Source organism: Salmo trutta, chromosome 12 (assembly GCF_901001165.1).
Source record: "Salmo trutta chromosome 12, fSalTru1.1, whole genome shotgun sequence".
Classification (NCBI taxonomy): domain Eukaryota; kingdom Metazoa; phylum Chordata; class Actinopteri; order Salmoniformes; family Salmonidae; genus Salmo; species Salmo trutta.
In genome coordinates this window covers 36283495-36299819 of record NC_042968.1, presented here as the reverse complement: position 1 = coordinate 36299819, position 16325 = coordinate 36283495, and the positions used below count along the sequence as shown (strand labels likewise).

Genomic DNA, 16325 nt, shown 5'->3' with positions numbered 1-16325 from the left:
AGAAATAAATTGCTTTTGGAAGATTCCTGGAATCAGGATGTAATAAGCATAAATTGTGGGAATCCTTCAACAGTGGCTTCTAGATTTCTTAAATGTATATTTGAATACTTTTACATTTTACATGGCATCCTATTTGTGAATGGATGCTCTTTTTGGGGACCATGCCTGGTTTCCCTACTGAGGGTGAGGACAGGACCTACCTTACCTGGTTTCCCTACTGAGGGTGAGGACAGGACCTACATTACCTGGTTTCCCTACTGAGGGTGAGGACAGGACCTACCTTACCTGGTTTCCCTACTGAGGGTGAGGACAGGACCTACATGACCTGGTTTCCCTACTGAGGGTGAGGACAGGACCTACATGACCTGGTTTCCCTACTGAGGGTGAGGACAGGACCTACCTTACCTGGTTTCCCTACTGAGGGTGAGGACAGGACCTACATTACCTGGTTTGCATATTGAGGGTGAGGACAGGACCTACCTTACCTGGTTTGCATATTGAGGGTGAGGACAGGACCTACATTACCTGGTTTGCATATTGAGGGTGAGGACAGGACCTACATTACCTGGTTTGCATATTGAGGGTGAGGACAGGACCTACATTACCTGGTTTCCCTACTGAGGGTGGAACGGTGGGAAGCTGAGTGGTATATTCTGTTTCCCTATGACCTTGGATTCATTGGATGGTTTCAGGGAATGTGCTGTAGTAGTGATGTCTGGGGTCTTCTACCTGGGATGTAAATAGCAATCGCTGATTTTCTTTTGTTTTACACCTGTCCTAGTTAACGGAGGAGCGGGGATGATTGTTTATGAAGGGATGGTTATCATAACCACTTCCTTTTATTTTCAACTACATTTGAATCATAAAGACGTTCCAAAAGCAACACATGTCCTGTTTGCATGACCATCGTAAGTAAACACACACCTCTTTCAACTATGTATATTTCCTTTAGGCTCCCTCCCTTCAGTCCATCCAAACGTCAATTAAACAAGTCAACAAAACAGCACTATTTTTCCCACCTGTCTCTGCTGATCCTCTCCTTACTCCTGTTTTCACCTCGTTCTGTTTTACTAGAGTGACTATTGTGTAGAGGAGTAGCTCCTGTCTGCGTTATCTGGAGAACAATGCAAACAAGCCACAGATTATCACCTGAGGGCACCAATGGCTGCAGGTAGTGGGGCTGTTCGTGTGTGTGCCTCTCACTCTATCTGTGTGTGTGTGTGTGTGTGTGTGTGTGCCTCTCACTCTATCTGTGTGTGTGTGTGTTGCGTCATGACACTTCTCCATTATTGTCCCTCTACGACAACGTACCTGCAGGGGAAGGAAAAAACTCCTGTCCAATTGTGCCTGAGCTGGGTGTGACCCTTTAAAGAATGTCAAACAAAGACAGTGAGAGGTAGCGAGGGAGAGAGTCTGCCTACTGAATGGAGGGACTGTCACGCCTGTTGGTTTCCCGCAGTCAACATTACATCAACAGCTCTAGTGAGGACAGGATCTACCTTACCTGGTTTCCCTACTGAGGGTGAGGACAGGACCTACCTTACCTGGTTTCCCTACTGAGGGTGAGGACAGGACCTACCTTACCTGGTTTCCCTACTGAGGGTGAGGACAGGACCTACCTTACCTGGTTTCCCTACTGAGGGTGAGGACAGGACCTACCTTACCTGGTTTCCTTACTGAGGGTGAGGACAGGACCTACCTTACCTGGTTTCCCTACTGAGGGTGAGGACAGGATCTACATGACCTGGTTTCCTTACTGAGGGTGAGGACAGGACCTACATTACCTGGTTTCCTTACTGAGGGTGAGGACAGGACCTACATTACCTGGTTTCCTTACTGAGGGTGAGGACAGGACCTACCTTACCTGGTTTCCCTACTGAGGGTGAGGACAGGATCTACATGACCTGGTTTCCCTACTGAGGGTGAGGACAGGACCTACATGACCTGGTTTCCCTACTGAGGGTGAGGACAGGACCTACATGACCTGGTTTCCTTACTGAGGGTGAGGACAGGACCTACCTTGCCTGGTTTCCCTACTGAGGGTGAGGACAGGATCTACATGACCTGGTTTCCTTACTGAGGGTGAGGACAGGACCTACCTTACCTGGTTTCCCTACTGAGGGTGAGGACAGGATCTACATGACCTGGTTTCCCTACTGAGGGTGAGGACAGGACCTACATGACCTGGTTTCCCTACTGAGGGTGAGGACAGGACCTACATTACCTGGTTTCCCTACTGAGGGTGAGGACAGGACCTACATTACCTGGTTTCCCTACTGAGGGTGAGGACAGGACCTACATGACCTGGTTTCCCTACTGAGGGTGAGGACAGGACCTACCTTGCCTGGTTTCCCTACTGAGGGTGAGGACAGGATCTACATGACCTGGTTTCCTTACTGAGGGTGAGGACAGGACCTACCTTACCTGGTTTCCCTACTGAGGGTGAGGACAGGATCTACATGACCTGGTTTCCCTACTGAGGGTGAGGACAGGACCTACCTTACCTGGTTTCCCTACTGAGGGTGAGGACAGGACCTACCTTACCTGGTTTCCCTACTGAGGGTGAGGACAGGACCTACCTTACCTGGTTTCCCTACTGAGGGTGGAACGGTGGGAAGCTGAGTGGTATATTCTGTTTCCCTATGACCTTGGATTCATTGGATGGTTTCAGGGAATGTGCTGTAGTAGTGATGTCTGGGGTCTTCTACCTGGGATGTAAATAGCAATCGCTGATTTTCTTTTGTTTTACACCTGTCCTAGTTAACGGAGGAGCGGGTTTCAACTCGAGTCTGTCCGAAGCAACCGGTGGGAGTTGTATGAGTGAGGTTGACGTGGAATCGTCTCTTCAGGTGAGCATGTCCCCCTGTTAGAGGAGCTAAGCTCTATCTTACATGTTAGGATTGGACTGAATAGACCCTCTGTTTTCTTAGTAGGTCAGTGAGTGTATAGAGATCCTCCGCCTAAGGCTTTTCTGAACGCTCTCGAGGTTGATTGATTTATAGTTTTGTAACCGGCCTAAACTCAAACTATGAAGGATCTCTGGCACTTTAGCTGGATAGCCCAAAGGGTTACCTCATTTGCACTCACTGTATATAGACTTTTTGTTTTCTTTTGTTCTACTGTATTATTGACTGTATGTTTTGTTTATTCCATGTGTAACTCTGTGTTGTTGTTTGTGTCGAATTGCTATGCTTTATCTTGGCCAGGTCGCAGTTGCAAATGAGAACTTGTTCTTAACTATCCTACCTGGTTAAATAAAGGTGAAATAAAATAAAACGTGAAGTCATAAGCATTTAACCAGTGAAGTGTAATTACCATTTTGGTTTAAATGGAACTATAAAAAAATATCTCCAAATGTAATCAGAGTTTTAAGATAAATCTTGACTGGGTTTACTGTACTCTAAAGATGTTTGTGTTTGGAGAGCATGTACTCATGGAAACGGATTGCTTTACAGTTAACAGTGCCTGTCACAGTTCTTTGGGATATCTAGTGGTGTGTGTGTGTGGGTGGAATGAGGAAAACACTATTTATCCTCCCTTTCACCTTTTGGCCTCCTATTCTGCACTTAGTTGTACGTTTTGGACTGAACAGTCATTTTCAGGGTTAAAATCTAAAGATCATATTTGATACATTGGAGACATTGTATTTTAATGATTGTATGCTCAACTCACACTGTTTTTCAGTCTGTTCTAGGTTCTGTCTTAATCATGTCTCTGTATTCACGTATAACGTCTTTCCCACTAAATCATATTCTGCAAACCTCTTTTGCGTGATGTATGTATTTTATCTCATCATGCACGTCAAAGATAATAAATCACTCCCTAGTTCTGGTATGCTTCCCTACCAAATTTTTTTTTTCATGCCTGAGAAAGTTGATGAAAAAGTACGATACCAGTACAGTTGAACCCTGTGCCCCTGTATGTGGGATGGAGAGAGAGAGCAGAGAGAGAGAGAGCAGAGCAAGTCACAGGAGAATAAGAGATGGACACATATCAGAGGGAGAGAGAGAAAGAAACAGAGCGAGACCAGGGAGGGAGAGGAGAAAGAGAAGGAAACATCCCCTTACAATATGCAGACAGAGTGTGCTTTGTCATGTTCTTCATGGACTGAATGTCTGAATCCCCAGATCTTCAACATCAGAACGCTAACAATACAAAAGGCCTTCCTTATCGGCTGTGTTCTGGCAGTACACCGCTAATACACACTGCTCATCGCTCTATGGACCAGTCCGACGTGACTAGGGTGTCTAGCATGGCTGCTAGTATAGGAGAAACTCTAATGTTCCCCCAGGTGAAAATGGTCTTAGACACACAGTACTGCTGTATACATGATAAACACTGTACATTACACCCTCAACATAATACATACTCTACATTACATCCTCAACATAATACATACTGTACATTACACCCTCAACATAATACATACTGTACATTACACCCTCAACATAATACATACTGTACATTGAATATTACCAATGTCAAACACATTGAACTCGTCTCATACAGCAACATACACAATACATATTGCACACTGCCATTCCAGAATGTTCTCTGTGGCATACTAACACAGCTCAGTTGGACTTATTGCTGTTTAGGTGTTGATAGAAAGGTACTTGATAGACAGGTGTTTGATAGGTAGTTTGTATCTGATGTAGTCAAACAAAGAAACATACAGGTGCTCAGGCTAGGTAGCGCCAGTATGTAATACGCTTGGTGCCATGATATTATCTTTGAATCATAATGCAATTGCGTCACAGATGTGTAATCAGTGCAAGATAAGGTTAAACACGTAGACATAGAATTACTAGAAAGGACATTGCCCATCAGACCACAGCAATTTAACTAGTATTCCATTTCTGTGGTTAAAAGGTTGTTTTGTTGTTCCATTTCGACCTGTAGATGTGTTTGGTTGGTGGTTCCATTGTCTCCGCAAAGTCATTGTGATGTGGCGTTGTTGTTATGTTTTTGCAGGGCAGTGAAATGTGCTGAGTTACACACTGACTATACAGAACACTACAGAGAGCCCCGGGATGTGCTGACATCAGCAGTGATGTCATCAAAATGGTCCCCATGGGGGCAACGAGTCTCACACACAAACGAGAGCACGTCGCACAAACACACACACACACACATCTGTGTGAAAGACTAAATGACAAGAAGAATAAATAGTCTGCGCTCGTTTAGGTGTGTGTGTGTGTGTGTGTGTCATCAGAATCTGCCCAGGGCCGTAGAGGCCCCCTATTGATATTGTTGACATTATTCAGTAGTAGTTTGTTTTCCCTTCACATTAATCAGTCTGTCCGTTAGGGATCATCAACTAGATTCAGCCTAGAGACGATTTCTTTCTTGAGTGGATGGTCGGGGTGTAGACTGCAAATTGACCGCAAGAAGCCCAAACAGATATAATATTTGACTAAGACATAGTCATTTCAATCCTTGCTTACATTTGTATACGCCACGTCTCTCTACTATGCGTGGGAATACTTTGGAACAGATTTGCAAAATTAAAATCACTTGGAGCTGATTTCCAGGTGTTTTTACAGTCTTATGTCCAACAAATAAATAATTGGGCTGAAAACTTGGGGGGCCTAATAAAACCACCCATTGGGGGAACCCTGCTGTATGTCAACTCACTGCCATCTGGGATTCCAAGAACTCCATAACTATTTAACCATGACTTGATCACTAGGGGTTGTGATCCGTTTCAGCGTTGACTTTGGTTTAGAAAAAACTACAAAGAAAAAAAGTCTAGTCCGTGATTTACTGGGATATATGTTGCTACACTGCAGCCCTGGATTTCATTGTCTACCGCAGCCAGTGACGTTTTCTCTGCTGACGTGTGTGTGTTGGACTAGGTGTGGGGAAGCATCTTGAGAAAGAGGCGAAGGCTGTTGTGTCAATATTTGAATTGGAAATAAAGAACTGCATGTGCACTTGACTGGAGTGACCTAGGTTATACACACCCACACTATCTACACAACCTATAGCACTGGTGTCCAATGAACTCATCAGCTCATGTTGTAAAATGGTATCAAATCTGACTGATAGTGAATGAATGCACTCTTGAAATCCGGAACCTGTGAATTATGAGCAATATATCATGATCAATTCCTGGTTAATAAATAAAGTACATGCAAATGAAGTTGCTACTTCACCCAATTCTAAGTTTAACCCCTTAACTGGAATCCTTATTGGTTCAACTGCCATGTCAGTTTGCCAGATTAGAACACATACCAACATTTGTTTTTCTCTTGGACATCATTGCACACGTAATAGAACAGCAGAATAGTGTACTGCAATTTTACTTTGCGACACTCACCTTCGTTGACAAAACAAACAATAACAGCGGCCATGGGGCGGACAGTGACTCTGTTTCCTCTACTGTGGATTCCATCTTTAAGGGTCAATCTGCGATTTGATACTTCTATTTTTGGACTTATAAATTAACGGTATATACACATTGTTTCTTGAAGAATATAACTTTTATAAATGCCTAATCAGCTTAGTTCAATTGCCTAACCCCATCAGAACCCAAAATATTAGCTTGTTTGTTTTACTCTGTTGTTTGTTAACAGTGTACTTGTAAACAAACTGCATTGCTTCAAAACATGGTTAAAGCTGCATAGCTTTGTGCGCAACCTGACAGAATTCAGATATAAATGGGAGTTATAGATCTGTCATTGAAGCAATTCCATGTGCACTATTTCTATGCTTCCCCTCTCGAAGTTTCCTTTTTGCGTTTTTTTAACTTAGCGTTTCGTACACCAGGTTCAAACTGCTGAAAATAAGATTTTTTGGTTGTTAAATATATTTCACAGCGGTTTAGATGGTACAATGTCTGGATATAAAAACATCTATTCAGCAAATTATTGAAAGAGACTCTGCACACTGCAATCTTGTTCCCATGTGGTTAATTAGCGACATCGTTTCCACTTTACTTTAGGTCTTCCTCAGGCCTCACTTGATAACAGTGGTGGCTGGTGGCACGTTAAATCGGAAGACGAGAGCTTAGTACGGCTGGAACGGAATAAATGGAATGGTATCAAACACTTGTTGCATGTTTTTGTAAGCATTCCATTCACACCATTTTAGTCATTACTATGAGCCGTCCTCTCCTCACCAGCCTCCTCTGTTCGGTAACGTGATACCTATTGACATGTGTTTTCTAACATAAACCTCCTCTTCCACCCCTGTGTCGTCAGGATGATTGACACCCTATACGAGTGGATCTGGTGGGACCGCTTCTGGCTGCCAGTCAACCTGACCTGGGCGGACCTAGAGGACCGAGATGGGCGTGTCTACGCCAAAGCCTCTGACCTCTATGTGACGTTGCCTTGCGCCATAGCCTTCCTACTGGTCAGATACCTGTTCGAAAGGTGAGCTTGCTGAACATATAGGGGCAGTTTCCCAGACAAAGATTAAGTCTTGACTAAGAAACATGTTCTCCTGTAGTCCTGTATGGCTCAGTTAGTAGAGCATGGCGCTTGCATTGCCAGGATTGAGGGTTTGATTCCCGGGACCACCCATACCTAAAATGTATGCACACTTGACTGTATGTGGCTTTGGATAAAAGTCTGCTAAATGGCATGTACAGTGCAGTGAAAAAGTATTTTCCTGATTTTTGATACGGAATGTTATCAGATCTTCAACCTAAACCTAATATTAGATAAAGGCAACCTGTGTTTACAAATAACACAAAAAATGAATTCTTGTTTTATTTATTTAATTAACAAAGTTATCCAATACCCAATTCTCCTGTGTGAAAAGTAATTGCCCCCTTACACTCAATAACTGGTTGTGCCACCTTTAGCTGGAATGACCGCAAGCAAACACCTGTAGTTGTTGCTCAGTCTCTCACATTGTTGTGGAGGAATTTTGTCCCACTCTTGCATGCAGGACTGCTTTAACTCAGCGACATTTGTGGGTTTTCAAGCATGAACTGCTTGTTTCAAGTCCTGCCTCAACATCTCAATTAGGATTAGGTCTGGACTTTGGCCAGGCCATTCCAAAAATTAAAATGTGTTGCTTTTTAGCCATTTTCATGTAAACGTGATGCTGTGTTTTGGATCATTGTCTTGCAGCATGACTCAGCTCAGTTTCAGCTCACAGACGGATGGCCTGACATTCTCCTGTAGAATTCTGTGATACAGAGCAATATTCATGGCTCCTTCTATTAAGGCAAGTCGTCCAGGTCCTGACTCCTGTAGCAGCAAAGCATCCCCAAACCATCACACTACCACCACCATGCTTGAGTGTTGGTATGAGGTTCTTACTGTGGAATGCAGTGTTTGCTTTTCTCCAGACATAATGGGAACCGAGTCGTCTAAAAAGTTGACTCTAGTTTGCCAAAAAGCACCTGGAAACACCTGGATGATCATCAAGACTCTTGGAAGAATGTTCTATGGACCAATGAGTCAAAAGTATAACATTTTGGACGTCATGGGTCAATTAGTTTTGAGTGCCTTGCTTAAGGGCACGTTGACAGAGCCTTTTCAGGCTTGGGGATTCATACCAGCAGCCTTTAAGTTGCTGGCCCAATGCTCTAACCACTAGGCTACCTGCCACACATTGCAGCTAAAGTTGGCACAACCACTTGTTGAGTCTAAGGGGGCATTACTTTTTCACACAGGGGCATTGGGTGTTGCATAACTTTGTTTATGACATAAGTATGTAATTGTTGTGTTATTTGTTCACTCAGGGTCCTTTATCTAATTTTAAGATTTGGTTGAATATCTGGTAACATTCAGTGTAAACAATATGTGAAAGTAGAGAAAATTAGAAAGGTGGCAAATACCTTTTCACAACACTGTATAATATTATATTTTGTTCAATGGAGATTTTCCATTGAAATGGTTTCTAGTCCAGGACTGTGCTGTGTCCAGAGAACCGGCTCATACTCTGCTGTTTATATACTACTAAACCATGTTTAGATCAAACCTCTACCTCACTGTCTCCCTACACCATAGAATTCCTACTCATCAGATACCAGTTTGAAAGGAGAGCTTGCTGAACAAAAAAAGCCCCCTTTATAGGTTGCTACAGGGAAGTAGATGTTAAGTTACAATTTAACCTGCTTTTCTACTGTGTTTGTGCGTGCGTGCGTGTCTTTATTCAAGTTAATTTAGTTGGAGGCAATGATTCTCGTTTGCTGTGTAGTTAATCTCACCTGTGGTAACTTGCATGTGCCTACAAGGTAAAAATTCAACCAGTTTTGAAAAGAATCTGAACATTCTGCCCATTGTAAAGTCCAATATATTTGACTGCATCTGTATGTTGTCCTCCAGGTTGATAGCCACGCCTCTAGCAGCCTCAGTGGGGATCCGGGAGAAGGCCAGACTGAGAGTAGCAGACAACCCCATCCTCGAACTCTACTATCTCTCTCACTCCAGAAACCCTGGCCAGGTATTAACCCTACATATTAGAAATCACACTTACACCTTTTACATATAGACCTAAATATTAGTGTCAATATCAAACGTCATTGCACTATGAGATCATAGACATTCTAATAGCCTGAATAGTACAAACCCTGCCCATCTGGCACTCTGGTCAAACCCTGCCCATCTGGCACTCTGATCAAACCCTGCCCATCTGGCACTCAGGCAGGGTGCCAGATGGGCAGGGTTTGACCAATCTGTCACTCATGAAATCCTGGTTGGAGGATGCTGATGCTCTGACCAACTCAGTGGCCTTGTGGTTAGAGTGTCAGCCCTGAGATTGGAAGGTTGGGGGTTTGATACCTGGTCTAGTCATACCAAAGACGACAAATATTTCCTGACACTGCTCTGCTAGGGAGTCAGCATTCAGGAGCTGGATTGTAGCATATGGCCCTGCAATAGAAATTCAAGTAAATTTGGTTGGATTCAAGTTAATTCACCTGTCCAGGGGGTGTACTTGTCCAGCTGCCTCAGGCTACAGGTATAGGAGATGGGCTCCGGCCCTATGGGCCATTCTGGCTCAGACAGGGGTACTATCATACAGTATATCTCCTGTTCAGACCTGTGATCGTGTACATCACCCAAATGTCCAGCTAACCAACCTTTAATGCAGATGCTATGCTCCAGGCCAAATGTTTTGGTCCATGACTCACCATGTGGTCATGAGGGATGTTAATGTTTATCCACATGACTTTCGCCCTTTACCCATCTCTCCACATGAGGTGTGTGTGTGTGTGTGTGTGTGTGTGTGTGTGTGTGTGTGTAAGTGTGGTGTGTGTCAATGCGTCTATGTGCGCTTGTGTGTGTACACGCACACATTTGTGCGGCTATGTGTGCTTGTGCGTGTGAATTTCCACGCATCTGCATGTGCGTGTGTGTGTGTGTGTGTGAGCCTCCTGATGTGTGTGTATATCGTCAGACGGTCTCGACAGTCTTTGAAGGGATTAGTGAAACCCCACGAGACCTCTCTCTCAGATCTAAATATCCTGATGGTTGTTTTGCTGAATGGAGACGATCTCCAGGGAGAGATTATCAGATCCTCTATCTGCTAATAACTGTCTGCTGATGGCTGCTACACAGCACTCATTACCGAAATCTCAAGTAGCCAGCGTAATGAAACAAGTAGCCAGCGTAATGAAACAAGTAGCCAGCTAGTGGGGACAAATTTGCCCTACTAAAGCGAATTTGGTGACATCTGATTTACCCCAATTTATTGAAGTCAACTTAGCATAGGGTTAGTAGTCCTCTGTTTAGCTGGCAGCTGGCACTAATCAAACACACTTGGTTCTGAACTCGTGTGTGTGTGTGTGTGTGTGTGTGTGTGTGTGTGTGTGTGTGTGTGTGTCCCAGGCAGGTATAGATGGTCTCTCTAAGAAGAGCGGCTGGTGCGTTAGGCAGGTGGAGCGCTGGTTCAGAAAGAGAAGAAACCAGGATCGTCCCGGAGTACTGAAGAAGTTCAGAGAGGCGAGGTAAAACGGTGTGCTGTGTGTGAGAGTTTGTTTATTCCACATTTTCACCTTTCACTCAGTAGTGTTATTCTTCTTCTTCTTATATTAGTGTCCCTTGTCTGTCTCTGTCTTGCAGTTGGAGGTTTGTGTTCTATCTGTTGGCGTTAATTGGAGGAGTTGTGTCCCTGTATGATGTGAGTAGTGACTCTAGTGATCCTCTGCTTCACAAACACAAGTGTTTACAAGATAGCAATTCAGCGTGTGTGGAGAGATCTCAAGATGTGGAGTGAGGTTACTGTATCTTAACTCTGTTACATTCAGTACCACCAAAACACACACCGGCTACAAATTCCTAACGCTTTATGATATGTTATACACATCAAATGAACATCCTCAAAGTAGACCTTTACATGTTGTCCCGGGTAAAAGCAGGGAGGAGGTCAAAATGGAAGACTCAATTGCTGGATAAAAATATTATCTGAGCTGAACTTCTTTTCAGTCCTTCTGCCCTGAAGTGAAGGAGGGGAGAGGCGGATGAGGGGAAGAGGGGAGGAGAGGACAGAGCGGTGAGCTCTATGGGAATTTGACGGTGATGGCTTCAGCAAGTGTCTGAAGGCCTGGAAGGCAATGCCAGTTGAAATTGAAAGCATCATGATGAGATTGTCCTGTAATGTTCTTTAAAGATTTCACTGCATGTTTCTCCTTTTGTTTTGTATTTCAGAAAGAATGGTTTTATGATACGCGGGAAGTGTGGAATGGATTTCCAAAACAGGTGTGTATGTATGCGTGTGAATAATGTGTGTGAGTATGGACACGTGTGTGTGTGTGTGTGTGTGTTCTAGTCATTGGGCCTTGTACTGAGCGATTAGTGCTTTTTGAGGTCAGTTCGATTATTAATCAAATGATCAGTATTTTTGGTTTCTGTATGCATTATGAGGATTGAATGCTGAAATAAAACAGTGAATAACAGTGCCATGATGGTAGTGACCGCCCATTACTGCTTATTATTCACATTACTTTACTTTAATAAAAAAATATTCGGCCTTATTTTGGACCTAAGCTTGTCGCCTGCCTTCCCGCCTTTGGGACAACGACTCCCATTGTTGTGATGGAGACATGATCATCTCGTCGTTATATACAGATCTCTGCCCACACCGACCGGACAAGTAGGCATATAGAATATTGGTGGGTTGGAAACTACAACTCCCTACTACATCGCACAGTTCAGGCTTGATCTGATTTCTCTCTAGAGAAACTGTGCATTGAGCTCACAGAAACAATTTTAATAATTGAACTGACGTTGGTCAATTAGTTGTTAAATGTTTTCGGTTAATTGCTCAGCACTACTGGTCATTTACCAGGGTGATTTTGAAGACTCTTCTCACGTGTCTCCACACTAGTATAACCAACCAGGAAGAACAACAACATATCATACTTGAACCGCCGCAACTTGGCTAACATTTTCAAACCATGTCCAGATTTACGAGTTTGCTCACACATAAAACATAAAGCTTGTTGATAATACTTATTCTCAGGTCCAAAATACACATACACAAGTCCATATTTAGTAGTGAGACTATTTTTGTATTTATTTTTAACAAGTGGGGGAATGTGTGTATGGCTTAGATTGCTGTTCAGTCTTTACTGGGTGCCAAGTCCTAATCAAAGGAATGATGATGTCACCCAAACTGGAACGGCGAGGCTTGGATTATGTTTGATCAGGCTCCACACCTAACAATGTTGCTTGGTGTTTAAAGCAGGTCTAAGTATATATAGGTCACGTCTCAGATGGCGCCTCCTATTGGCCCTGGTCAAACGTAGTGCACTACATCAGGACTAGAGGGCCATTTGGGATGAAGGCATAGTTTGTAGAGAGATTTTGGATGTGTTTTATGTGATCGTATTTGCAACAAAGAATTCAACACAGTTGGTAACTACTTGGTATCCAACTTGTTGGCCTACTTACTAGGGCTCATTTTGATGAATCCCCCAAATAAAAAGTGCTATTAGATAGACTAATTATTATGCTATTGCAATTTTAACCTTGTAGTTGCTAAGTAAAAACCAGGTGTAGCGTAGTATAAAACACCATGTAGCTCTGGGGCCGTATAAACACCATGTAGCTCTGGGGCCGTATAAACACCATGTAGCTCTGGGGCCGTATAAACACCATGTAGCTCTGGGGCCGTATAAACACCATGTAGCTCTGGGGCCGTATAAACACCATGTAGCTCTGGGGCCGTATAAACACCATGTAGCTCTGGGGCCGTATAAACACCATGTAGCTCTGGGGCCGTATAAACACCATGTAGCTCTGGGGCCGTATAAACACCATGTAGCTCTGGGGCCGTATAAACACCATGTAGCTCTGGGGCCGTATAAACACCATGTAGCTCTGGGGCCGTATAAACACCATGTAGCTCTGGGGCCGTATAAACACCATGTAGCTCTGGGGCCGTATATATCAATCAAATTCAATCAATCAAATGTATTTATAAAGCACTTTTTACATCAGCCGATGTCACAAGTGCTATACAGAAACCCAACCTAAAACCCCAAACAGCAAGCAATGCAGATGTAGAATCACGGTGGGCAGGAAAAACTCCCTAGAAAGGCAGGAACCTAGGAAGAAACCTAGAGAGGAACCAGATTCTGAGGGGTGGCCAGTCCTCTTTTGGCTGTGCCGGGTGGAGATTATAACAGAACATGGCCAAGATGTTCAAATGTTCATAGATGACCAGCAGGGTCAAATAATAATAATCACAGTGGTTGTAGAGGGTGCAACAGGTCAGCACCTCAGGAGTAAATGTCAGTTGGCTTTTCATAGCCGGGCATTCAGAGATGGAGACAACAGGTGCGGTAAAGAGAGAGAGTCGAAAACAGCAGGTCCTGGACAAGGTAGCACGTCCGGTGAACAGATCAGGTTTCCATAGCCGCAGGCAGAACAGTTGAAACTAGAGCGGACAGCAAGGAGCCATCAGGCCAGGTAGTCCTGAGGCATGGTCCTAGGGCTCAGGTCCTCCGAGAGAGAGCGAATTAGAGGGAGCATACTTACATTTACACAGGACACCGGATAAGACAGGAGAAATACTCCACATATAACAGACTGACCCTAGCCCCCCCGACACATAAACTATTGCAGCATAAATACTGGAGGCTGAGACAGGAGGGGGCGGGAGACACTGTGGGCCCATTCGATGAAACCCCCGGACAGGGCCAACCAAGCAGGATATAATCCCACCCATTTTGCCAAAGCACTGTGCCCACACCACTAGAGGGATATCTTCAACCACCAACTTACTACCATGAGAAAAGGCAGAGTATAGCCCACGAAGATCTCCCCCCAGCACGAACCCGAGGGGGCACCAACCCGGAAAGGAAGATCACGTCAGAGACTCAACCCACTCAAGTGACGCACCCCTCCTAGGTGGAAGAGCACCAGTAAGCCAGTGACTCAACCCCCGTAAAATGGTTTGAGGCAGAGAATCCCAGTGGAGAGAGGGGAACCGGCCAGGCAGAGACAGCAGTGCCTTTCCGTTCACCTTCACACTCCTGGGCCAGACTACACTCAATCATAGGACCTAATGAGATGAGTCTTCAATAAAGACTTAAAGGTCGAGACCGAGTCTGCGTCTCTCACATGGATAGCACCAAATCGGTTAGATAGGAGCAAGCCCATGTAATGCTTTGTAGGGGAGCAGTATATCCTTGAAATCAGCCCTTGCCTTAACAGGAAGCCAGTGTAGGGAGGCTAGCACTGGAGTAATATGATCATATTTTTTGGTTCTAGTCAAGATTCTAGCAGCCGTGCTTAGCACTAACTGAAGTTTATTTAGTGCTTTATCCGGGTATCTGGAAAGGAGAGCATTGCAGTAGTCTAATCTAGAAGTGACAAAAGCATAGATTCATTTTTTGGCATCATTTTTGGACAGAAAGTTGAAGATTTTTGCAATGTTACGTAGATGGAAAAAGCTGTCCTTGAAACAGGGGTCTCTAAGTAGGAGTGCTGATCTAGGACCAGTTGTCCCCTGTCCATGTTGTCTTATTCATTGTGATCTAAAAGTCAAAACTGATCTTAAATCATCACTCTACTCTAAGATGCTTGATGGCTACACAGCCCCTGATTTCTTTGCCCCAGCTAGAGACACTGTCTCCGTTCGAAATGGCTCCCTATTTAGTGCACTACTTTTGAACAGAGGCATTTGCACTATATAGGGAATACGGTGCCATTTCAGACGCAAACACTCAGACAAAGGAGAAGGTATTTGGAGAGCTCTTTGTTTTGAGCCCGTTCTGTTGTACTGTGATTCATTCATGGCACTGTAAGATTGTTACCTGTTACTGGTATTTCTCTTTCTCCCTCTCTCTACACACATCTCATTATCTCTCTCTCCCTCTCTCCCTCTATAGACTATGCTGGATTCTCAGTACTGGTACTACATCCTGGAGATGAGCTTCTATGGTTCTCTTCTCTTCAGAGTCACCTTTGATGTCAAGAGGAAGGTGAGAGTCGGGGATCCCAGTCCCTGCCAGCCCATATGGGCTTTTCTCAAGCTCTGCTTTCTTTCCCATACACCTGCATTATCTTCCACTCTGACCCGTTTAGCTGCTTCTCATAAGATGGAAAAACAAGAGGTCCTGAAGCTCTGCTTTCTCACATTAGTTTCCTACTGCAGTCCTAATTAGATAGCGGCCTGCCTGCCACCTCTGACAGGCCAGCGCATTAAATGTCTTATGGAGATGAAAAGTAGAAAGTATGTAGAAATGATCATATCAGGAAATCAACAAAGTATTTTTTTATCAAAGTAAATTGCAGTTCGCTACTCAGAGGCGAATTACAGTTAATTATCATTTCCACTATATGATACACACTATTAGCCGTTTATTAGTTGTTCCAACATGCCTAACATTGACCATCTGCCTGCTTAGTTATGCATGTCACACTATCAAGTGATTTTGAAGACACGTAGTAGAATAACAACAGTAGCAACAGAAACGACAGGTGAAGATGTTTGTTGTGTTGTCTCCTCTAGGACTTTAAGGAACAGATCATCCACCATTTGGCCACCCTGACACTGCTGTCCTTCTCTTGGTGTGTCAACTACATCCGTATAGGAACCCTGGTGATGCTCATCCACGATGCCTCCGACGTCCTGCTAGAGGTCTGCTACCATGTGGAGTGTCTCTGTGTGGTGTGTTCTGTGTAGTGTGTGGTGTGTTCTGTGTGGTGTGTGTTCTGTGTAGTGTGTGGTGTGTTCTGTGTGGTGTGTGTTCTGTGTGGTGTGTGTTCTGTATGTGTGGCAGATACTTTTTTACATTTCTATTTATTTATTTCACCCCTTTTTCTCTCCAATTTTGTGGTATCCAATTGGTAGATAAAGTCTTGTCTCATCACTGAAACTCCCGTACGGACTCAGGAGAGGCGAAGGTTGAGAGC

At 44.1% G+C, this 16325-nt stretch overlaps 1 protein-coding gene across 8 annotated transcripts in view; it reads left to right on the top strand.

Moving 5' to 3' along the window:
- The first annotated feature begins 104 nt into the window (after positions 1–104).
- Positions 105–16325, top strand: part of LOC115203458 (ceramide synthase 2) — a 23101-nt gene continuing 6880 nt past the window's right edge. The window contains exons 1-9 of one of the 8 annotated variants that reach the window (XM_029768146.1): positions 105–583; positions 2761–2849; positions 7206–7379; positions 9288–9405; positions 10791–10909; positions 11025–11082; positions 11610–11660; positions 15299–15391; positions 15922–16050. In XM_029768146.1, coding sequence (XP_029624006.1) covers positions 7207–7379; positions 9288–9405; positions 10791–10909; positions 11025–11082; positions 11610–11660; positions 15299–15391; positions 15922–16050 — 741 coding nt within the window. In that variant the 5' untranslated portion in view covers positions 105–583; positions 2761–2849; position 7206. The other 7 variants (XM_029768151.1, XM_029768145.1, XM_029768149.1 and 4 more) reach the window with 7 other exon arrangements.